This window comes from Protomyctophum bolini, assembly GCF_963924005.1.
Source record: "Protomyctophum bolini genome assembly, chromosome: 14".
In the NCBI taxonomy this organism is placed as follows: Eukaryota; Metazoa; Chordata; class Actinopteri; order Myctophiformes; family Myctophidae; genus Protomyctophum; species Protomyctophum bolini.
The window spans coordinates 3,743,010-3,767,188 of record NC_137875.1 but is presented as its reverse complement, the minus strand read 5'-3'; the positions used below and the strand labels follow the sequence as shown (position 1 = coordinate 3,767,188).

At 46.1% G+C, this 24,179-nt stretch overlaps 1 protein-coding gene across 7 annotated transcripts in view; it reads left to right on the top strand.

Moving 5' to 3' along the window:
- The window catches only part of LOC308328412 (spectrin beta chain, non-erythrocytic 1-like), a 153,764-nt gene that overhangs the window by 81,802 nt on the left and 47,783 nt on the right, over positions 1-24,179 (top strand). For all 7 annotated transcript variants that reach the window (XR_013965283.1, XR_013965284.1, XR_013965285.1 and 4 more), the window contains 14 exons: positions 4,813-4,964; positions 9,341-9,514; positions 11,568-11,659; positions 11,876-11,956; positions 12,156-12,271; positions 14,612-14,724; positions 15,769-15,956; positions 16,260-16,377; positions 16,860-17,018; positions 19,282-19,377; positions 20,357-20,563; positions 21,152-21,305; positions 23,077-23,228; positions 23,700-23,918. Coding sequence is in view for 3 of the 7 variants with exons in the window: in XM_080782218.1 (XP_080638344.1) it covers positions 4,813-4,964; positions 9,341-9,514; positions 11,568-11,659; positions 11,876-11,956; positions 12,156-12,271; positions 14,612-14,724; positions 15,769-15,956; positions 16,260-16,377; positions 16,860-17,018; positions 19,282-19,377; positions 20,357-20,563; positions 21,152-21,305; positions 23,077-23,228; positions 23,700-23,918 (2,021 nt within the window). In the remaining 4 variants the exon portion in view is untranslated. The remainder of the gene's footprint in view (positions 1-4,812; positions 4,965-9,340; positions 9,515-11,567; positions 11,660-11,875; positions 11,957-12,155; positions 12,272-14,611; positions 14,725-15,768; positions 15,957-16,259; positions 16,378-16,859; positions 17,019-19,281; positions 19,378-20,356; positions 20,564-21,151; positions 21,306-23,076; positions 23,229-23,699; positions 23,919-24,179) is intronic.

Here is a 24,179-nt window from a genome sequence, read left to right as displayed (position 1 = left end):
AGTCTGGAGTTGTAGACTAGATAATGGTCCACTAGTCTCTAGTCTGGAGTTGCAGACTAGATAATGGTCCACTAGTCTCCAGTCTGGAGTTGTAGACTAGATAATGGTCCACTAGTCTCTAGTCTGGAGTTGCAGACTAGATAATGGTCCACTAGTCTCCAGTCTGGAGTTGTAGACTAGATAATGGTCCACTAGTCTCTAGTCTGGAGTTGCAGACTAGATAATGGTCCACTAGTCTCTAGTCTGGAGTTGCAGACTAGATAATGGTCCACTAGTCTCTAGTCTGGAGTTGTAGACTAGATAATGGTCCACTAGTCTCTAGTCTGGAGTTGCAGACTAGATAATGGTCCACTAGTCTCCAGTCTGGAGTTGCAGACTAGATAATGGTCCACTAGTCTCTAGTCTGGAGTTGTAGACTAGATAATGGTCCACTAGTCTCTAGTCTGGAGTTGCAGACTAGATAATGGTCCACTAGTCTCTAGTCTGGAGTTGCAGACTAGATAATGGTCCACTAGTCTCTAGTCTGGAGTTGTAGACTAGATAATGGTCCACTAGTCTCTAGTCTGGAGTTGCAGACTAGATAATGGTCCACTAGTCTCCAGTCTGGAGTTGTAGACTAGATAATGGTCCACTAGTCTCTAGTCTGGAGTTGCAGACTAGATAATGGTCCACTAGTCTCTAGTCTGGAGTTGCAGACTAGATAATGGTCCACTAGTCTCTAGTCTGGAGTTGCAGACTAGATAATGGTCCACTAGTCTCTAGTCTGGAGTTGCAGACTAGATAATGGTCCACTAGTCTCTAGTCTGGAGTTGCAGACTAGATAATGGTCCACTAGTCTCTAGTCTGGAGTTGCAGACTAGATAATGGTCCACTAGTCTCTAGTCTGGAGTTGTAGACTAGATAATGGTCCACTAGTCTCTAGTCTGGAGTTGTAGACTAGATAATGGTCCACTAGTCTCTAGTCTGGAGTTGCAGACTAGATAATGGTCCACTAGTCTCCAGTCTGGAGTTGTAGACTAGATAATGGTCCACTAGTCTCTAGTCTGGAGTTGTAGACTAGATAATGGTCCACTAGTCTCTAGTCTGGAGTTGTAGACTAGATAATGGTCCACTAGTCTCCAATCTGGAGTTGCAGACTAGATAATGGTCCACTAGTCTCCAGTCTGGAGTTGTAGACTAGATAATGGTCCACTAGTCTCTAGTCTGGAGTTGTAGACTAGATAATGGTCCACTAGTCTCTAGTCTGGAGTTGTAGACTAGATAATGGTCCACTAGTCTCTAGTCTGGAGTTGTAGACTAGATAATGGTCCACTAGTCTCCAATCTGGAGTTGTAGACTAGATAATGGTCCACTAGTCTCCAATCTGGAGTTGCAGACTAGATAATGGTCCACTAGTCTCCAGTCTGGAGTTGTAGACTAGATAATGGTCCACTAGTCTCCAATCTGGAGTTGTAGACTAGATAATGGTCCACTAGTCTCCAATCTGGAGTTGTAGACTAGATAATGGTCCACTAGTCTCTAGTCTGGAGTTGTAGACTAGATAATGGTCCACTAGTCTCTAGTCTGGAGTTGTAGACTAGATAATGGTCCACTAGTCTGTTAGCTGAGCTGAGTGGTAGATATGTGGTCCTTTACAGTCTCTCCAGTCTATTCTCTGAGTGGTAGATATGTGGTCCATTACAGTCTCCAGTCTATTCTCTGATTGGTAGATATGTGGTCCATTACAGTCTCTAGTCTGTTAGCTGAGTGGTGGATATTTTCTCTCCCACGCAGGAGGAAATGGATGAGAGCTGTTGTTGAAAGTCATTCTAGTCCAAGGTCAGTGTCGTTGTGTATACTGAAGCACCTCCTCAACAGCAACGTGCTTCACACAAAGCACTGAGCATTGATTTGAGACACAGGATGCAGTTGAATCCAATTTAAAACATATATATAGGATGAGTTGAAATGAAATAAAGAAGAAAAAAAAACTAAATAAAAAGGGCAGCAGCTGTGTTTTAAAACATTTTGGTGTTAGCATTATGTTATGCTTTAGCTATTGAAAAATAGCAGATCTACAAGCTCGTAGCGCGCCACTTGTAGGTCTGCCATTTTTTTTTAAATCGAAGAACCACTGACATAGAAACATAGCTTTTTCAGAAAACTGTCAGGATGTAGAAGACATTTTTAGAATCTGATCTCGGGTCAGAATGAAAACTGTCAGGATGTAGAAGAACATTTTTAGAATCTGATCTCAGGTCCGAATGGAAAACTGTCAGGATGTAGAAGACATTTTTAGAATCTGATCTCAGGTCCGAATGGAAAACTGTCAGGATGTAGAAGACATTTTTAGAATCTGATCTCGGGTCAGAATGGGTTAAAAGAGCTAAGATAAGCCTCAGACGTGCAGTGAGTGTTCTGGGAGGTTGTTCCAGATGTGTTGGAGTATAAACACCAAACGCTGGCATCCCGTCGTGATTCTAGGGACACAAAGCAGACCTGGAGATAGATGTCGTGTTCTGGTAGAGCCTGGGGTTCCAGCCTGATTGGCTGCTTCTGATAGGCCTAGATTTACTGAGGTTTTAGGGTTGAGGTCAGGGAGAACTGTCACTCACAGCGACTACTGACCAATCACAGCGGGTCTCCCTAGAAGAGCGATGGTATCCAAAAGCACGCCTCCCAGGTGGTTGATGATGTAACACCTTGTATTAGTGTGTGTGTGCGTGCACAGACATGGTGGCATTTGCTCCTGAAAAACAGTTGGAGGGGAAGCCCTCACTTTCTCTCTCATGCATGCTTGCACACACACACACACACACACACACACACACGGCAGGTTGTCTGAGTCATGGGTCCCACTAGCATGGCACTGCAGAATGTCCTGTATGTACTGTAATATTTTGCTGTAACAAGCATTGATTGATTGATTGAAATATTTATTAACAGTTTGTAGAATTACAGTACATTTTAAGCACAAACTCAAAGCACAGCGGTGCATGTCAGGCGTGGCAGCTGATCTACAAGCTCGCATTGCGCCGTGATGCCATGTTGTCAGAGCTTGTAGATCTGCTGTTTTGACAGATACTAGGGTTGATGATATTGACCTAGTATATAGTTTCTATGTGTACTAGGGTTGATGATATTGACCTAGCATATAGTTTCTATGTGTAGATATTAGGGTTGATGATATTGACCTAGTATATAGTTTCTATGTGTACTAGGGTTAATGATATTGATCTAGTATATAGATACTAGGGTTGATGATAGTGATCTAGTATATAGATACTAGGGTTGATGATATTGACCTAGTATATAGTTTCTATGTGTAGATACTAGGGTTGATGATAGTGATCTCAGATGCTAGTTTCTGCGTAGCACTAAATCAGTGTGTTGCTCTGTTTACGTGATAATTTACTCAGATGTTTGTTTCCTGTCCATGTTGTTCACTGTGAACTCTCTCTCTCTCTCTGTGTGTGTGTGTGTGTGTGTGTGTGTGTGTGTGTGTGTGTGTGTGTGTGTGTGTGTGTGTGTGTGTGTGTGTGTGTGTGTGTGTGTGTGTGTGTGTGTGTGTGTGTGTGTGTGTGTGTGTGTGTGTGTTAATAAATGCCTACATGGTATTTTTGTCAGTCGGTAAACAGTCAGTCGTTCCTGATGAGTCTGTGGTGAAGGTCACTCAACACTGCAGCTATTGTCTCTCTGTGGCGCGCGCACACACACACACACACACACACACAGAACATAAGCCTTTACACACACACACACACACACACACACACACACACACACACACACACACACAGTTCAGTGTGTTTGTAAAAGAGACGGGTCATGTGAAAGAAAGAGTAGTCTTATTCATTTGCTTGCGTGTGTGCGTGCGTGCGTGCGGCCGTGTGTGCATGTGTGCGTGCGTGCATGTGTGCGTGCGTGCACACCATTCCAGTTTCCTTCCAGAGAGCAATATGTTCTCTATGAGATCATGAACTGTTTGGCTTTATCATACCAGCTTGTGTGTGTGTGTGTGTGTGTGTGTGTGTGTGTGAGAGAGAGAGAACTTCCTTGCGTGCGTGCCTATCTGTTCGTACAATGTCAAGCTGATCACCTCAAGGGTGTGTGTGTGTGCGTGCGCTTCGAGTACTGCAGATTTAGTCTGCATTCTCAGACAGGAAACCACTCCCATACACACTGTCAAAGAACAATGGACTGATGACACACACACACACAGACACACACACACACACAGTCACACACACACACCCTAGGAAACACGTATGCATACAAACACATATTTACTCGGGGACGCATGAACGATACACACACCTGACCTAGGAAACGCGTGCAGGAACTGCACAGGCACACACAATCAGCAAGGGTGTGGATGGAGGCGTGTGTGTATGTGTGTGTGTGCGTACGTGCATGCGTGCGCTCGCATACGCAATCTATGAGATCAATGCAAACCGATCAAACAATCACTAGGGTACCCTTTCTACCACCATGAAGTCTCGCCACCTAGTGGTTGGACCTGGGACCGTTTCAGTTTACCTGGGCACTCCACAAAATGATCACAAAATAATCAGATTTGAACACTCCATTTCGTTTGACTCTGAAATATTGTGAAAATAAAATAGCAGTTGTGAGCTTGTAGATCTGCTATTTTCACTAGTTGATCAGATTTCCCTTTTGGGGTCTCTCTCTCTCTCTCTCTCTCTCTCTCTCTCTCTCTCTCTGAACGGTTTATAAACCACCGATCTAAGAACACACCAACTTTGCTAGCAGCAGTTCAGTTATCTGATGTGATCACATGGTGCATACCGTAACGCCTCTCTCTCTCTCTAGACGAGCGCGAGGCGGTCCAGAAGAAGACCTTCACCAAGTGGGTGAACTCCCACCTGTCCAGAGTGTCCGGCAGGATCACTGACCTCTACATGGACCTGAGAGATGGACGCAGTCTCATCAAGCTGCTGGAGGTGTTGTCTGGAGAGAGACTGGTACGCACGCACACACACACACACACACACACACACACACACACACGCACACGGACCCTTTCTCTTTCATTATCGTTAACCGTCACTTTCCTTTTAAATATATTTTTATCCCACGATTTTGTAACCCATTTTTCACCCCTGTGTCAATCATCTAATGTGATCCTGGGCTCTACACACCCTCCACCAACCTAGTCCCCATATATGGGGGACAAGGGGAGAGCAACGGACTTGAACTCATGCTTCCTTCATGCCTGAGTGTCCAAGTTGCTCCTTTTACACCTGACAGGGGGGAGTTTCCCTGGTTGGACGTAGCGCGTGGAAGGAACACGTTATTCCAACCAGTTCCTTTCCCCTCCATCAGGCGCCCCGGCTGGCCAGGGGGAGGCAGTTTAGAGACCAGGATTATTGCATGTTTTTTGTGACCCCCTACCCTAGGGGACACGGAGAGAACATGCAAACTCCACACAGAAAGGCCCTTTTCGCCTTTCTCTTTGACTTTGTTTGCGTTCCTCGTCCAATCTCAACTCATTGCCTGCCAGAACTGTTTCAGTCTGTAACCTCTTCCCCCGCCGAGGTCTTCTCAGAGCGATATTTTATTTAGAAGACTCCCAAATTAAACGAGCCCTGAACCGGAAGCTAATTCGCCTAGGCTAATCTTAGCTGTGCTCTCTGTATAATAATAGTCACCTGAATTGTTAATGTTGTAACTGCACAGCAAGCTACAGTATGCCGTGCAGCTGTGACAGCATGGGATTCGAACCCGGTTCTCTGCTTGTGGAGACCAAACCTCTACATATACAGTAGAGTACAGTACCCGCCGCTCAACCAAGAGGAGAGCTCTATTGTGTGAACGTACTCTATACCGTACATACTGCTTACACTTAGATATGATGCTTTAACGTAAGTTCTGGATTGTAGCTTTAATTATACGATTGTGTGCATTCGTTCGTGCGTGCATGCGTGCAGGTGCGTGCGTGTGTAGGTGCGTGCGTGCGTGTGCAAGGTCTGGTTAGTGAGACTCGGTCAGGGTAGTGTTACTGCCAGCCTGCTGTCGCCATAGGAACCAGAATATATTTATTTTTCTCTCTCTCTCTCTCTCTCTCTCTCTCTCTCTCTCTCTCTCTCTCTCTCTTCCTACTGTATGGATCCTTTCTTTCTCTGACACACACACACACACACACACACACACACACACACACACACACACTCACACTCACACACACTGAGTATACATTATGTCGTTAGACAAACTGTCAACTTTACATTAACTAGGTTTCCAATTAATATGTTTTGCAAAAGAAGAACATGTTAATGTATGCAAATATTGCTTACAGTATGACAGCCCTCTCTCTTGAATGTAGATACCGTATAGCTGCAGCTTTGTGTTGCAATCAGTTGCAGCTGTTTATGCCATACTGTACTCTTGTACATGCAAACGTGGAAAACTATGGATGTTTGATATTGGCTTTTTTTTTTTTTGCAAAATCCGATTTTCTGATTATTGTCCAACTCTTCATTTCCAACCGATGCGATATATGCAGGATTTTTTCCACCAAAAGTAAACTATATCACATACTGTATCTAATAAAATAAAATTGATATAATTTCAATATCTAGGTGATAAGAAGCGGCCTCCTCACTCCTCATGCATTGAAGGAAGCATGAGCTCAGTTCTGGGCTCTCCCCAGGTTGGCAGAGGGAGAGCAGCACCCAGGATTACAGCTTATAGGTTATAAAATTGTGGGATAGAAAATGTGTAAAAAGCTAAATGGTCAAAAGTATTTATTCTTTGATTCATTTCAAATAAGTTGCCACTTCACCACTTTTCAACGTATCTTCATATAATAGGTCCTCACTAATAATCATGAAGAGATGGCAAAAATAATTTCTACTCAGTCTGTGTCTCATAGGAGAGCTGTGGGCAGTTCAGAAACTGTCTTCCAGTGACATCATCGATGGGGAATCCAAGCTAATAGAACCTGCAGGCTTTCTAGTCCTGAAAAGTTGCAATGCGAAAATGGAAGCCATCGTTCTCACGATAATGAAAATCTAAACATTATTGTAAACAAATCTTGTTTAAAAAAAAATATGCCTAATGAGGATGTCACTGGAAGACGGTTTCTGAACTGCCCACAGCCCTCCTATGAGACACAGACTGAGTAGAAGAAAATCGTGCCATTTTATCATGATTATTAGTGAGGACCTATTATATGAAGATAGGTTGAAAAGTGGTGAAGTGGTCCTTTAACTTGCTTGACATTTTTTTGGAACATTTTGAAATATTCTGGACCTTTTTTGTATATAATCATTAAAAACCAGGCCCACCAGGGTTAACGGGGTTCATCTCTGTCAGCCATGTTGTAAACAAACAAAACCCAGAGGATGTGGAACCACAGCCAACTGGCTCTGTGTCCGCTCTGTGTGAACTGGAAGATCTGGGTCTGGACCGCTCACTGGGTCTGGCTCCGAGTCCACTCTGTGTGAACTGGAAGAACTGGTTCTGGAGTACCGCTCACCCCGGGAGGGAGAGGAAGTGACCATGACAGCGAAGAACAGAAGATGACAGGCAGAGAAAGAGAGACCGACGGAGAGAAACAAAGAAAGAGAAAGAAAGAAAGGAAGTGGAATTTAAGACGTTCCCAAAAGCCAGAAGCAGTGGGGCGGAATGGAGCCACGATGGAGGAAGGAAGGAATGATGGGAGGGAGAGAGAGAGGGAGGGAGGGAGGGAGGGGAGAGAGGGAGAGAGACAGGGAGGGAGGGAGGGAGGGACAAGATAGAGGGATGGAAGTGAAAACGAGAGCGATTGAGGAGAGAAAAGAGGGAGGCGGGGAACGGCATGAAAGCGTGTGAGAAAAGGGGAACGGAGAGAGAGAGACGGAGAGTTGGTTATGAATGGAAGCATTCATGGAGAGTGTGTGTGATTGTGTCTCGTGTTGAAACCCATCCAGGGTTGAAGTCCGATGTCCCAGGCCTCCGTCCGTCCGTCTGTCTGTCTGTCCGTCTGTCTGTCCGTCTGTCTGCCTGTCTGTTTGTCTGTCTGCGGGTTGGAACCACGTGGTGTGTGTTCTTGGTCACATTAAATGCGCTGCTTCTGGAAGCAGATGATATTTAGACACATTAAAACCATCTGACACAACACACACGCTGACTGACTGGTGTTGTGTTGTGTTGTGTAGCGTCTGTCTCTCCCACGCCTGTCCTAAGATGAAACGTGCCACTGTAAATCAGCTCATCTGAGCGCCGGTACGGTGTGTACGGTTGTTGTGTCAAACATCTGCGTGCCTGCAGGACTGTAGCGCTCTGCTAAAGTAGGTTAACACAACATACAAGTTGAACATCTCTCTTCTCTCTCTCTCTCTCTCTCTCTCTCTCTCTCTCTCAAGCTAGATTTATACAATTTACAATTTAGGCATTTAGCAGACGCTCTTAATCCAGAGCGACTTACTACATTAGGCAAGAGCAAAAAAAGCATGGGAATACATCACATATATAAAATGCACTATAGAACATAATCTACATAATGACAAACTATACATATTTACTGTACTGTGCTATACGATGTAATTTTTCCTGCAAATATCCGTACTTAACGTTAGACAAATCTACCCAGAGGCCTATAGGATCACTCACAGGTTGGCAGAGAGCCAACTATCGCAAACATCAGAATGCGCCCGACGTCCGTCCATGGCTTGTTTGTGACTTTGCATTATTGCGCCTCCATTTCCCAGCAGCGCTGAGAAGCCCGGCTCACTGATTTATTTTTGTGTGTCTTTTTTTGGTCACGTGATCCAAACGCGTGACGTATCCTACTGTGTTCGAGGGAAACCACGTAGGCCTAAAGTCTTAACCCATTCTGACCTGAGATCAGATTCTAAAAATGTCTGTTTGAAAATGACAGTTTTCTGAAAAAGCTATGTTTCTATGTCAGTGGTTCTTCGATTTTTCAAAAATAGCAGACCTACAAGCTCTTAGCGCGCCACTCGGTGGCGCGCTATGAGCTTGTAGATCTGCTATTTTTCAATAGCTAAAGCATAACAACATGCTAACACCAAAAGGGGTTCCGCCCAAAATGGGTTAAAGGTTATCCAAAAAAAACTGCGCATTAAACAATGAAAACGTAACTCTTCTTCGGGAGGGAAAGAGTTTATAAGTGTTTTTCTTTTTATCCCACGATTTTGTAACCCATTTTGTCAACCCCTGTGTCAATTATCTAATGTGATCCTGGGCTCTACACACCCTCCGCCAACCTGGGCAGAGCAATGGACTTGAACTCATGCTTCCTTCATGCCTGAGTGTCCAAGTTGCTCCTTTACAAAAAAGTTTAGAGTTTAAAAGTGTTAATGAATGTGTTCTGTCTCTCTCTCTGTCTCTGCAGCCTAAACCCACTAAGGGCAGGATGCGTATCCACTGTCTGGAGAACGTGGACAAGGCGCTGCAGTTCCTCAAAGAGCAGAGGGTCCATCTGGAGAACATGGGCTCACACGACATCGTGGACGGAAACCACCGCCTCACCCTGGGTCTGATATGGACCATCATCCTCCGGTTCCAGGTACGCACGCACGCACGCACGCACGCACACGTGCACACACACACACACCGCCTCACCCTGGGTCTCAACCTGAGCTATGCTAAAAACCATAATGGAAAAAAGTCTGTCGACTACGTTTGACGAAAACTGAACGCATGGAATTCAACGGCCCCAAACCACCACCAAAGGGTCGAGACGGTTTTAGCGTTGACTCCTTGCAACCGTTTGGACTCCAAGGAGTTGTATGTATGGTGACCCTTTGGTGTGGTTTTAGGGCTTCAGACTAAATTGACGATTTCATCAACAAATAAAATAAAATACGGAGGGGACTAGTGGAGAAAGAGATCCAGTAAAACTCTGTGGATTTATCCCCAGCCAGCGTAAAGATGAAAGTGCGACAGACAGGGAGAGATCCAGTAAAACTCTGTGGATTTATCCCCAGCCAGCGTAAAAAGATGAAAGCGCGACAGACAGGCAGAGATTCTCCTAATTTAACTGACGCTCAGAGCGACACATGGGTGGGTCAACAAACAAACGTCCGAATTACACAAACTCCAAAATCCAATCACTTTGCACATGACAGCGCTGGACAGTCAGACCTATAATGATCTGATTTGAGAAACCAAATGGGATCAGCCTCCAGTCGACGTGAACAAAGCCTCGTGTCACCTCGCTACAAATCAAAGGGAAGTTAACCCATTCTGACCTGAGATCAGATTAAAAAAAAATTCTTCTACATCCTGACAGTTTTCCATTCTGACCTGAGATCAGATTTAAAAAAATGTCTTCTATTTGTCAGTCGCTCTTCGATTTTTCAAAAATAGCAGACCTACAAGCTCGTAGCGCGCCACTCGGTGGCGCGCTACGAGCTTGTAGATCTGCTATTTGTCAATAGCTAAAGCACCAAAATGGGTTCCCGTCCAAAAAGGGTTAAAAGGCCATTCCGTCTCAGTCTGACGTGGAGTGTTCACTTCTAGATCTAATTGAATCTAACAGTCTAGCAGCAGGTTGAACCTGTAACATCCTCCACCTGCTTTCATCTGCTCTGCGTTGACGTGCACGCACACAGTACACGGAGTACATTACAGTACAGTACAGTCTGCTCTGGGATGATCGTTTGATCTCTATACCCTAGAGATGTGTGTTGTTCTGTGATCGTCACCGAACAGCCCAGTCTGTTCTTTAAGCGGTGTGCTTTATCCTCTGTGTGTGTGTGTACTGTATGTGTGTGTGTGTGTGTGTGTGTGTGTGTGTGTGTGTGTGTGTGTGTGTGCGCGCGCGTGCGGTAATGTAATACACAGCACATCATGTGCGTGTTTGCAGACAGGTGCGCGTCACCGTTTCCCTGGCGCACAGCTTCTATCCACCACTTTTTATCACAGATGCTCTGCGACGTTCATGAGTTTTTCCTCAGAACCTAAAGCATTATTTATCTACGGTACTCCAGGGGTGTCCAAAGTGCGGCCCGCGGGCTTCATGCCTGAATTGAATAATGTATACAAGCTTAAACAAAATCCACAGGTTTGACGACGACTATAGAGTAGAAAACCACTAGGCTCTGTTTCAGGCGTTTCTACTTGTAGCAGCCTACTACGTAGTCAGCTTTCTTAAATGTTACAGAAAATCGCTCATTGGAAGTTGTTATAAATGTGAAGATGACACCTCTGCGTTATCCTTCAACGTTTTGTCCGTTTAGGAAGCTCTCTGAAAACCACACGGACGATCTACAAGCTCACAGCGCCTCGTGAGAGCCTCGTGAGCTTGTAGATCAGTTAGCTGAACGTTCGTCCAGAGAATAGCGACGCTATAGCGTTCACGTTAGAATCTCTGAACGTCCCTGAAGTTTACACAGGGGCGCCAGTGGCTCAGGGGTAGAGTGGCTGGATGGTAACCGCAAGGTCGCCAGTTTGAGTTAGTGTCGAAGTGTCCTTGAGCAAGACTCTGAACCCCTAATTGCTCCTGATGTGCTGGTTGGTGCCTTGCATGGTTTCCGACGCCGTAAAGCGCCTTGGATAAAGGCGCTTTATGAATGCACCATTTACCATTTAACACTGCTTCTCTCTGTGTGTTTCAGATCCAGGACATCGTTGTGGACACAGAGGACAACAAGGAGAAGAGGTCTGCTAAAGACGCCCTGCTGCTCTGGTGTCAGATGAAGACTGCAGGGTGAGAACACACACACGCACCAACACATGCACACACACACACACACACAATGCACACACCAACGCATGCACACAAACACAATGCACACATGCATGCCTAAGCACCTGCACACGGACACATGCGCAAACTTACATTATTTTGTCATGGGAGATATTCAAATGGGTCAGAAAGTGTGACATTAAAACGTTGTTGTCTTCTCCTTCTCCTCCTCCTCAGCTATCCCAACGTCAACATCCACAACTTCTCCACCAGCTGGAGAGACGGAATGGCCTTCAACGCCCTCATCCACAAACACAGGTAACAAACTACCTCATGACACCTCATCCACAAACACAGGTAACAAACTACCCCATGACACCTCATCCACAAACACAGGTAACAAAACATCTCATCCACAAACAATTTACAAGTTTAGGCATTTAGCAGACGCTCAGAAAATCAATAATGGTGTGTGTGTGTGTGTGTGTGTGTGTGTGTGTCTGTGTGTGTGATCCAGACCGGACCTGATAGACTTCGACAAGCTGAAAAAGTCCAACGCTCATCATAACCTTCAGAACGCCTTCAACCTGGCCGAGGCACACCTGGGACTGACCAAGCTGCTGGACGCAGAGGGTGAGACACGTTAAATCATTATACTGACCAAGCTGCTGGACGCAGAGGGTGAGACACGTTAAATCATTATACTGACCAAGCTGCTGGACGCAGAGGGTGAGACACATTGAATCATTATACTGACCCTAGGACTGACCAAGCTGCTGGACGCAGAGGGTTAGACACATTGAATCAGTAAACTGACCCTAAGACTGACCAGGCTGCTGGACGCACATATTTAAAGACCTAGTGAACTGAAAAAATACATTATTTCACACTTTTAGAGCATATCTGTCGTCATCCTGTAACAATCAGCCTTTTGTTTAGAAAGGTAAATTATTAACTAAAGGAAAAAGACGGGATCGGCAGGTTTTTAGCTTAATGAAACTCACACATTTAATAACCAAATCAAACAATCGGACAATACAACACACTCGCTTCTGACCGTATACCCAAGATAATAAACATACAAACAATCAACACCCAATTCCTCAATCCCCTTTTAACCCAACAAAGTCCCGACGTCAGTTGTAAACAACAAACACAAACAAGTTCGTCACGCGAGGCAGGCGCTCTAAATCAACCACGGTCCCGCGACCGTCCTTTCCTCAATGCGCTCCCACAGTATAGTTCATCAGATCCACATGAAACGCAAGTTAGGGATGCCCCAAACTATAATCCACCGGTAATCCAACAGAACACGGATATCTCTCACCCGCGATGCTTCCCGTTGACCGGCAGTTCATGCATGAATCCAGCGCAGACGACACAGTCTCCCCAGCATTCCAACACGGCCGCTTACTCCGCGTTTGGCTGAGCCCGACAGTCTGTAGATTGTAGTTTAGGCTGCAGGTCCAACAGTAGTTAGTCGATGTGATTTTCCCACTAACCACCGACCCTGGCGCCTCTCAGATCTCCTCACACCCGTTCACACTAGTACACAGGTCTCTTGACTTCCTGCACCACACCCTCTATTTGACAAGTGGCGTGTGGCAATCACTGTCATGCTAATCAGGCCCATTACCTCCCGCATGAATTGGAGGTGCACATATCACAGGGTTTCGCATGTATTCATATCACACGTATACAATTACACACATTGGAAAAAGTAGATAATAATAATAATATAATGTGCATTTTGTCACAATCCTACCTAACAATTGATGCCAAAACAATGAGAAAATGTATTTGTGGTGTTTTTTTATATCAAAAGTACTTTGAGTTTGTATCCAGTGTGGAGTTTGCATGTTCTCCCCGTGTCCCCTAGGGTAGGTAGTGGTACCCTCACAAAAAACATGCAGTAATACTGGTCTCTAAACTGCCTCCCCCTGGCCAGCCGGGGCGCCTGATGGAGGGGAAAGGAACTGGTTGGAATAACGTGTTCCTTCCACGCGCTACGACGTCCAACCAGGGAAACTCCCCCCCTGTCAGGTTGTAAAGGAGCAACTTGGACACTCAGGCATGAAGGAAGCATGAGTTCAAGTCCGTTGCTCTCCCCTCTTTGAACAAAAAACGTGATGACGTGTCGAGGCCCGCACGAGCAAAAATGTATCTTGATTCCCATTGCTGTGCGTTCCTCCAAACACAGCTGATTTTGATTACAGAACTATTCAGTTTTAAATCTCATCCAAGATGACATCTATCCACACAGTGTCAGACAGGCTCGTTTGAAACTTAATCGGCACGCCAAAATAATGTATCTGAAAACATTAACGGATATAAATAAAACACGCTGAGCTGGCCGTCGGTCTCTCACTTGTACACAAACAGACTCCACGCGGACGTAGCGCAGACACACCAACGTCCCATAGCCTAAAGGCATGGGACACTCTGATTGGTTCAGAGAAACACAGGCAGGCTTCCGTTTCAGACAGACGACAGTGACAAAGCTACTGTTCGCTCTTTCTGTGATGCTATGAATGAGCGTCTGGCATTTAATGGCTTCCTCTAGGCTAGAGTCGGAGGTTCAGTCAGGTCACTCCAACAATGGGAACCCATTTGGAGCCTTCATTGACAACAACATCATCTGGTGTATCAGCAGAGATATGTGCAACACACACACACACACACACACACAATTCAAAGGGCTTTATTGGCATGAGAAAACATACGTACACACATACACACATACACACACACACACACACACACACACACACACACACACACACACACACACACACAAACACACTCGGCTGCTAGATTATGAGGGTTAGAAACACATAAATATCTGTGTCAAATGTGTGACCTCTCCTCTCCTCTCCTCTCCTCTCCTCTCCTCTCCTCTCCTCTCCTCTCCTCTCCTCTCCTCTCCTCTCCTCTCCTCTCCTCTCCTCCCCTCTCCTCTCCTCCTCTCCCCAGACATCAGCGTGGACCATCCCGATGAGAAGTCCATCATCACATACGTAGTGACGTACTATCACTACTTCTCTAAGATGAAGGCCCTGAAGGTGGAGGGAAAGCGTATTGGAAAGGTAGGCCTTACTGAACCCAGCTTCAGTCACACAGAAGTGTTGAAGATAGCCGATCTACAAGCTGACGACGTGTGAGCTCGGCTGTACATCGACTATTTTCATTATTTTCCCACTTGTTGTTTTATCCACTGCAGTACACAATACACTGCAACTCACAGTGTGCCCTCTCCTGGCAGAGAGAGGTCATTGCACCTTAAAGGAGAATTCCATGCTAGAAGGCTTTCTTACCTTTATTTGTAGTCGTTACGTCCCCACCAAAGAGGTCCAGGTGTTATTTTTGTGTAAAAGTGCATTATTGGCTATTTCCTCTAATATAAGCCCTCAATGGGGGTTGGGTTTTTGTGCTAATTCGCTTATTTCCATCGAAATAAGTAGTAAAGCGTGCCGCTTGGGATACTATTTACATTATGAAGAGAGGATATAGCCTATACATTTTTTTTTGAGCGATGGAAATAAGAAAATTAGCACAACACCCCAATTCAATTCAATTCAATTCAATTCAATTCAATTCAATTCATTGAGGGCTTATGGTATAGGGGAAATAGCCAATAATGCCCTTTTGCACAAAATAACACCTGTACCTCTTTGGTGGGGACGTAACAACGAATATGAATATGAACATATTTTAAGAGAGGTTTCTGCCCGACAGCAACGATATGTTTGTTTTATTCATACAAAAATATCTTCCGTATTTCTGCTTCAAGACTGCTCAGTCCTCCCTCAGCTTTGTTTTCTAAATTTCGTCTAAAATTTGTAACCCCAGTGTCAATTATCTAATGCAATCCTGGACGCTACTCTCCCTCTGCCAACCTGGGGAGAGCAGCGGACTGACCGACCTCATGCTTCCTTCTATACATGAGGAGTCCAAGCCGCTTCTTTTTTACCTGACAGGAGAGAGTTTCAGCTTCATAATTCATAATTGCTTCACCTGACAGAGGGGGGAGTTTCCCCGGGTTGGACAGACATGATTTATTGACGGGACCGATCTGCCGTCCTGAAGCTTTGTCGTCTTCGTTGTCTAAACCGCGACATGGTGTCCCGCAGGTTCTGGAGAACGCCATCGAGACGGAGAAGATGGTGGAGAAGTACGAGTCTCTGGCCTCGGACCTGCTGGAGTGGATCGAACAGACCATCATCATCCTCAACAACCGCAAGTTCGCCAACTCTCTGGTCGGAGTTCAGCAGCAACTACAGGCCTTCAACACCTACCGCACCGTGGAGAAACCTCCCAAGTGAGTAACATAAATACATGTAACACCTACCTACCTACAGCACCGTGGAGAAACCTCCCAAGTGAGTAACATAAATACATGTAACACCTACCTACCTGTACCCATCTACCTACCGCACTGGAGAAACCTCCCAAGTGAGTAACACAATCACACATAACACTTACCTACCACCGTACTGTAGAAAAACCTCCCAAGTGAGTAACATAAATACATGTAACACCTACCTACCTACCTACCGCACTGTGGAGAAACCTCCCAAGTTATTAACACAAATACAATGGGTGTGTGTGTGTGTGTGTCCAGGTTCACAGAGAAGGGAAACCTGGAGGTTCTCCTCTTCACCATCCAGAGTAAGATGAGAGCCAACAACCAGAAGGTGTACACGCCCAGAGAAGGAAAACTCATCTCTGACATCAACAAGGTACTGACCATTAACCTTTAATAATAATAACAACAACCAGAAGGTGTACACGCCTGACCAGGCGAATCACTGAATATTTCCAACTCAAGGCTGCGCATATTCGTGAAGCCCTATCATCGTTATTCTTGGGAGACAGTTTGGCCGAGGACAGCCGGTCTATCTCATACACGTTGTCCTCTACATAACCTCACTCAACTTTTTATGTTTTTCTTTTTCCACAAATGAACGAACGCCTTACTTCTTCATCGTACAAGAGTGTCGGACAAACGTAGTGAAATTAAGCAGATTTACATGCTCACGACGCGTCGCATAGTGTGCTTGTAGATCAGCTATTTTCACTATTTCAAACCTTTTTTTTAGAATAATGAAAAGTTTTGGACTGACCTACTGTGTGTGTGTGTGTGTGTGTGTGTGTGTGTGTGTGTGTGTGTGTGTGTGTGTGTGTGTGTGTGTGTGTGTGTGTGTGTGTGTGTGTGTGTCAGTCGTGGGAGCGTCTGGAGAAGTCGGAGCACGAGCGCGAGCTGGCGTTGCGGACGGAGCTGATTCGCCAGGAGAAACTGGAGCAGCTGGCACGCCGCTTCGACCGCAAGGCGGCCATGAGGGAGACCTGGCTGAGCGAGAACCAGAGGCTGGTGTCACAGGTACACGCACGCACGCACACACACACACGCACACACACACACACACACACGTGTAGCAGGTTCTATTTGTTGTCGTTGTTTTTTAACATTAGTTGTCTAGTACAGTGTTTCTCTTTCTTTCTTTCAATCATTTTATTTTTCATTTTTGCACAAACTGATACATGACTCACATATACATACAGACTAACCGACATACCTACATACATTATACATACATACATACATACATCATCTTCTTCTTACTACTTATATAATTATCCATGTAGTCTTGGAAATCATAAAGCCTTTGTTCTTTATAACATGAATGGTTCCTTAATTTGCCTAACCTCTTGATAATATTTCTTGCGTATTCTACTCCCATGTATTCCACAACTGGGCCCCAAACCAAGAGGAATCCATCCATGTCTCCTTGGAGAACATGTGTGAGCCGTTCTAGTGGGAGCAGTATGTTGTAGAACATTATGGAGCCAACTCGATACAGATGGAACAACGTCCCCAGTCCAACATTGTAGTATTGAGTACAGTGTTTCTCATTGTAGTTCTCTAGTACAGTGTTTCTCATTGTAGTTCTCTAGTACAGTGTTTCTCATTGTAGTTCTCTAGGACAGCGTTTCTCAAAGTGTGGTCCGGGGCACCCCTGTGGGTCATGGGGGGGTTCCAGGGTCTCCGCAGCAAAGTGAGTCAACGCAGCACTATAGGCTGATTCTAGAACCCCAGCTTTACAAGGCCTTAGAGGGGCAGATTCCAACTAGCGCTGGATACCAAAGCTGGCTCCCTATTGGCTCACCAACCTATGTGCCCGCCTCCCCCCCCGCCGCCCCCCATCCTCCTGTCACTCAAATATGTAGAATATCTCTGTGTCACTCAGATCAGCTAATGCAGGTAAGCTGTCAGAAACCTTCTCTAAAACACCCTGGACAACGCTCCACACGTCCCAGACTTTTCTCCCTTCTCTAAAACACCCTGGACAACGCTCCACATGTCCCAGACTCTTCTCCCTTCCCTAAAACACCCTGGACAACGCTCCACACATCCTAGACACTTCTCCCTTCTCTAAAACACCCTGGACAACGCTCCACATGTCCCAGACTCCTCTCCCTTCCCTAAAACACCCTGGACAACGCTCCACACGTCCCAGACTCTTCTCCCTTCTCTAAAACACCCTGGACAACGCTCCACACGTCCCAGGCTCTTCTCCCTTCTCTAAAACACCCTGGACAACGCTCCACACGTCCCAGACTCTTCTCCCTTCTCTAAAACACCCTGGACAACGCTCCATGCACGTCCCAGACTCTTCTCCCTTCTCTACAACACCCTGGACAACGCTCCACACGTCCCAGACTCTTCTCCCTTCTCTAAAACACCCTGGACAACGCTCCACACGTCCCAGACTTTTCTCCCTTCTCTAAAACACCCTGGACAACGCTCCACACGTCCCAGACTCTTCTCCCTTCTCTAAAACACCCTGGACAACGCTCCACACGTCCCAGACTCTTCTCCCTTCCCTAAAACACCCTGGACAACGCTCCACACGTCCCAGACTCTTCTCCCTTCCCTAAAACACCTTGGACAACGCTCCACACGTCCTAGACTCTTCTCCCTTCCCTAAAACACCCTGGACAACGCTCCACACGTCCCAAACTTTTCTCCCTTCTCTAAAACACCCAGGACAACGCTCCACACGTCCCAGACTCTTCACCCTTCCCTAAAACACCCTGGACAACGCTCCACACGTCCCAGACTCTTCTCCCTTCTCTAAAACACCCTGGACAACGCTCCACACGTCCCAGACTCTTCTCCCTTCCCTAAAACACCCTGGACAACGCTCCACACGTCCTAGACTCTTCTCCCTTCCCTAAAACACCCTGGACAACGCTCCACACGTCCCAGACTCTTCTCCCTTCCCTAAAACACCCTGGACAACGCTCCACACGTCCTAGACTCTTCTCCCTTCCCTAAAACACCCTGGACAACGCTCCACACGTCCCAGACTCATCTCCCTTCCCTAAAACACCCTGGACAACGCTCCACTCTATAGCCTTGACAACCTTGCAGGCTTAGTGTGTGTGTAATAGTTTCAATGTACAGATTATGGATGACTTGATGTTATGCTGTTTAGACTGAGGATCCTAGATATTACCTCGTGTTTACGTTGCTTACTGTAAATGTCTCTCTGATTAGGAGCGTCTGCTAAATGCCCCAACAGTGATATTTCGTCTGCTAAATGCCCTAACGGTGATATATTTCCTCTCTTCCTCTGCAGGATAACTTCGGTTTCGACCTCCAGGCGGTCGATGCCGCCACGAAGAAACACGAGGCCATCGAGACGGACATCGCTGCGTACGAGGAGCGAGTGCAGGTGTGTGTGTGTGTGTGTTGCCTTCACCATTTAGATCCCATAGCCCGAGGGGACGGGACGGTTGGCGTGAAGTCTATAAACTGTTGGTCGAGACACACATAATAATACATAATAATAATCTTTATTGTCCCGAAGGATATTCATCTTCACAGGTCTGTTCAACACCAACAACAAAAGCAGCACATAGTACAGAAACAACATATTAACACCAAGACAATACAAAAAAAACATGAGTTCCCCCACTGTGTACAGAAACCATCCTATCAGCGGGGCAGTTTGTTTAACTGAGGGCACAAAACTCCTACTGAAACGAACCTTTTTCCAGGGCAAGGTTCTGTATCTTTGTCCAGATGGCATGAGGTTGAAGAAGCGATACAGAGGATGATCAGTGTCACGTGATATTGAGAGTACTGGCCGTGTGATGGCATTATTGTTCATATCAGAAAGTGTTGGTGTGGGAAGTCCGATGATCTTGGAAGGAATACAGATAGATAGATTTCTTTATTTTTGTGTCATGCACCAAAGGCGCCCAGCCCACATGGGCTTACAGGACACACCATATCATTACATTCAATATTGCATTGTGTACAATAAACAGATATGTTTTGTTGATATTCCCCTTTTTTTTCTTTTTTTTCTTTTTTTTTTACACAAACAAAACATTCTGCCTTTTTTCCCACGCCCTGCATAAAAAGTCTGCCAAAGCAAAAGTACCTTTCCTAAAACAAAATTCCAGTTTTTCATAGTCCTCCAACCAGAAAAAGTCAGCACAGATGGTTGTCATTTTACAAAATAATACATGTCTTAATTCTTCATATAATGGGCAGTAAAACAAAAGATGAATTTCATTTTCAATTTCTTTTAAATCACACACTAGACGGACTGTCCTCCTCAGGAGTACCAATGAATCTACCCGTTTCTAAAGCTAATGGTAATACTGTCAATGATATGGTTGTTAAGTGTCATTCTTTCTTCCCAGGCGGTGGTGTCTGTGGCCCGCCTCCTGGAGGCGGAGTCGTTCCACGACCTGAAGCGCGTGGCGGCCCGTAAGGACAACGTGATCCGCCTGTGGGAGTACCTCCTGGAGCTGCTGAAGGCCCGCCGCCTCCGGCTGGAGCTCAACCTGGGCCTGCAGAGGGTGTTCCAGGAGATGCTCTACATCATGGACTGGATGGACGAGATGAAGGTAGGCTGGAGGAAAGGCGGGAAGGATGGAGGGAATGAGGGATGAGATGGAGGGAGAGTGGAGGGAAGGGGGGAAGGATGGAGGGAATGAGGGATGAGATGGAGGGAGAGTGGAGGGAAGGATGGAGGGAATGAGGGATGAGATGGAGGGAGAGTGGAGGAAAGGCGGGAAGGATGGAGGGAATGAGGGATGAGATGGAGGGAGAGTGGAGGGAGGGGGGGAAGGATGGAGGGAGGGAGGTAGAGTGGAGATGGAGATGGAGGGATGAGATGAAGGTAGGCTGGAGGGAAGGTGGGGAAGGATGGAGGGAGGGATGAAATGGAGGTGAAAACCTCTGTTCTAGTTGTTGCTGTTTCAGGGGTCGGTTTATTTGGTCCTCCAGGTGTGTGACTGTGTGTGTGTGTGTGTGTGTGTGTCCAGATGTGTTGATTCAGATGATCACTCTGTTTCACATTCAATGTACAAAAAAGCTGTTATTGGGCTGGATTTGGTTTTAAATTCACCATCAAAGCTGTTTGTATCATGATTCTAGCGATGGCACTGCTCTCAATGGCACCGCTCTCAACCCCGTTATGTGTGTGTGTCCAGATGTTGCTGCTGTCTCAGGACTATGGTAAACATCTGCTGGGCGTGGAGGACCTGCTGCAGAAACACACGCTGGTGGAGTCCGACATCGCCATCCAGGCCGACCGCGTCAAGCAGGTCAACAACAACGCACAGAGGTTCGCCGACGACAAGGAGGGTAAGGGAGGGACGCACGCAAGCACGCACGCACGCACGCATGCACGGATGTTCACACTCAGGTTCAGGTTCAGGTTTATTTGTCATGTGTATAGATACAGAGTATAAATACAATGAAAACTATTTTGCTCAGAGCACTCTCAGTCTTACATACACAGGACATAAACAAACATCTATAGTGTAAGGAAAAGACAAAAAAACAGTGAAGTGACAAAACAGTGCAACAGCCTGACATTCCTGGGACGGGTGGTACGAGATTTGATGCTCTGGTAGCGTCTTTTGGAAGGTAGTGGTTTGAACAGGGTATTTGCGGGGTGGCTGGTGTCTTCCATGATGTTGTGGGCTTTTTTCATACAGCGAGTGGTGTAGATGTTATGGAGACTAAGAGGTAATTCTGTAGTGCCGATGATTTTAGCTGCTGTTTTAATGGTCCTCTGCAACCTGTTGCAGTCCTGAGCGGTCGTTTTACCGTATACCACACTGTGATGCAGCCAGTTAAGACACTTTCAATTATACAGAGATAAGAGTTCACTAGTCCTTTTGTACTTAAGCCTAATTTTCACTATCAACCTTAAACACTAGTGCTGAATCACACTGCAGAGTTTAATATGCATGCAGTGTCTTCATTACAGTACAGTATTATAGAATGTGCTAATGATAACCATTGACAGACAACACTGCCACCTTGCGGCTGAAATGGATAGTGCACTTTGCACACTGAGATGTTGGAGAAACCAGAAGGTGGAATCATTGTAGTCAAAGTGACATTGAATGTCACCTCACAGCTAGAAGGTCCTGGGTTCGATTCCCGCTGGGGACGCTGTGGGCACTGGCGGCGTGTTCCCTCCTCCGCGTCATCAGTGCCCATACCCGAGGCGGGGGTTGGCGAAAGGGCCTTTCTGTGTGGAGTTTGCATGTTCTCCCCGTGTCCCCTAGGGTAGATACCCTCACAAAAACATGCAGTAATCCTGGTCTCTAAACTGCCTCCCCCTGGCCAGCCGGGGCGCCTGATGGAGGGGGAAGGAACTGGTCGGAATAACGTGTCCCTTCCACGCGCTACGTCCGGCCGGGGAAATTCCCATCTGTCAGGTGAAAAGAAGCAGCTTGGACTCCTCATGCATAGAAGGAGGCATGAGGTCAGTCCGCTGCCCCCCCAGGTTGGCAGAGGAAGTGTAGCGCCCAGGATTACATTAGATAATTGGCACAGGGTGAAAAGAAAAACTGGGTTACAAAATCGTGGGATAAAAAATTTAAGTAAAAAAAAAAAAAAAAAAAAAAAAAGTGACATTGAATGAGAACCAAGAGAGGCAGGAGACCTGAGAGCACTTCTGTCCACAGAAGAGGACATTCTGCACAAAAATCTTTAATTTACTTTTTTTTATCACCTTTGTTGCCATGCATTCACCTGCCAGTTTTACAGCCCAGTTATGTAACTCTTCTAGAGATGTTCCGATCAAATTTTTTCTTAGTTTTTTTTAGTATCTGTCGATACCGATTTCTCCCGATCCGAACACTTATACCATATCACAATAGTATGATATCCAAAGATCACAGACGATATCCAGTCTAATATCATGATATGGATATAATGTTGATACTAGGGATGTGTTTTTGCTCCCGATCCGACTCCGATCATTTGAAAACAATGTCATCGGCCCCCGATTTCTGATCACGTGTTCTGATCGAGACAACCCTAACCTCTTCAACCCTAACCTCTTCCTCTCAAGCCCTGTGACCCCCAGGTTATCTAACCTCTCCTCTTCCCCCTCCAGGCTACAAGCCGTGTGACCCCCAGGTGATCCGAGACCGCGTGGCCCACATGGAGTTCTGCTACCAGGAGCTGAGCCAGCTGGCGGCGGAGCGCCGCGCGCGGCTGGAGGAGTCTCGACGACTGTGGAAGTTCTTCTGGGAGATGGCGGAGGAGGTCAGAGAGGCTCTCTGGACGTCTTTAAACGGCACATGTTCATTTAGCTTTAGGCATCATTTAAGTCTGAAAGTCATATTTAGTCATTATTTAGTTTTAGTTATCTGAATATCATGAGGATTTAGTCAACTAAATTATCGACTTGTCGACTTAAAAAAAGTATCAAAGTAAAAGTACTAATTTTAACTAACCTTGTTGAACTAATATTCCACAAGGTTATTAAAAGGTTTCTCAAATGTGTCAGAATCTCGGACACATTTTTTGCATGTTTTCGTGCATGTTTGAGGTATTTCATAGACAATACATTGCCACCATACTGGTGTGATGTCAGCGCTACCGCTGCGCCATCTAGTGGTGATTCCAAACATTTCAGGAGTTTCGCCTCTTGTTCTAGAGTCTCTTTGCTCAAGTAGAGCATGTGAGTACTTTACACCACCACTCACCGCTATGATGTCATTTCCTGTGCCGTAGGAGGGCTGGATCCGGGAGAAGGAACAGATCCTGAGCCTGGAGGATTGTGGGAAGGATTTGACGGGCGCGCGGCGCCTGCTGAGTCAGCACAAAGCCCTGGAGGACGAGATGACCGGGCGCTCCGCCCACCTCCAGCAGACCATCAAGCAGGGGGAGGAGCTAGTCGCGGCCAATCACTTCGGAGCGGACAAGATCAAAGAACGCAACCAGGACATCCAGGTAGGGAGTGTTGGACATAATGTTGTTAAAACACATTTGATGCTTTAGACGGGTATACTCGTCCTAAGGCGTTCTAAAATCGATTTAAGAACGCCTCGCTATTTTCCGTTTTTGAATCGCTCCGGTTGCTAGGCACGGTTGCTAGGGGCCTCGCCTGCACTGCGTCTACGAGACCAACTCCATTAGCTTCTGTATTCGCCACGGCCTTTCCACGCTTTTTTCTCTGAAAATACGGCGCTGTCCGTGGTGTCGATCGGATCG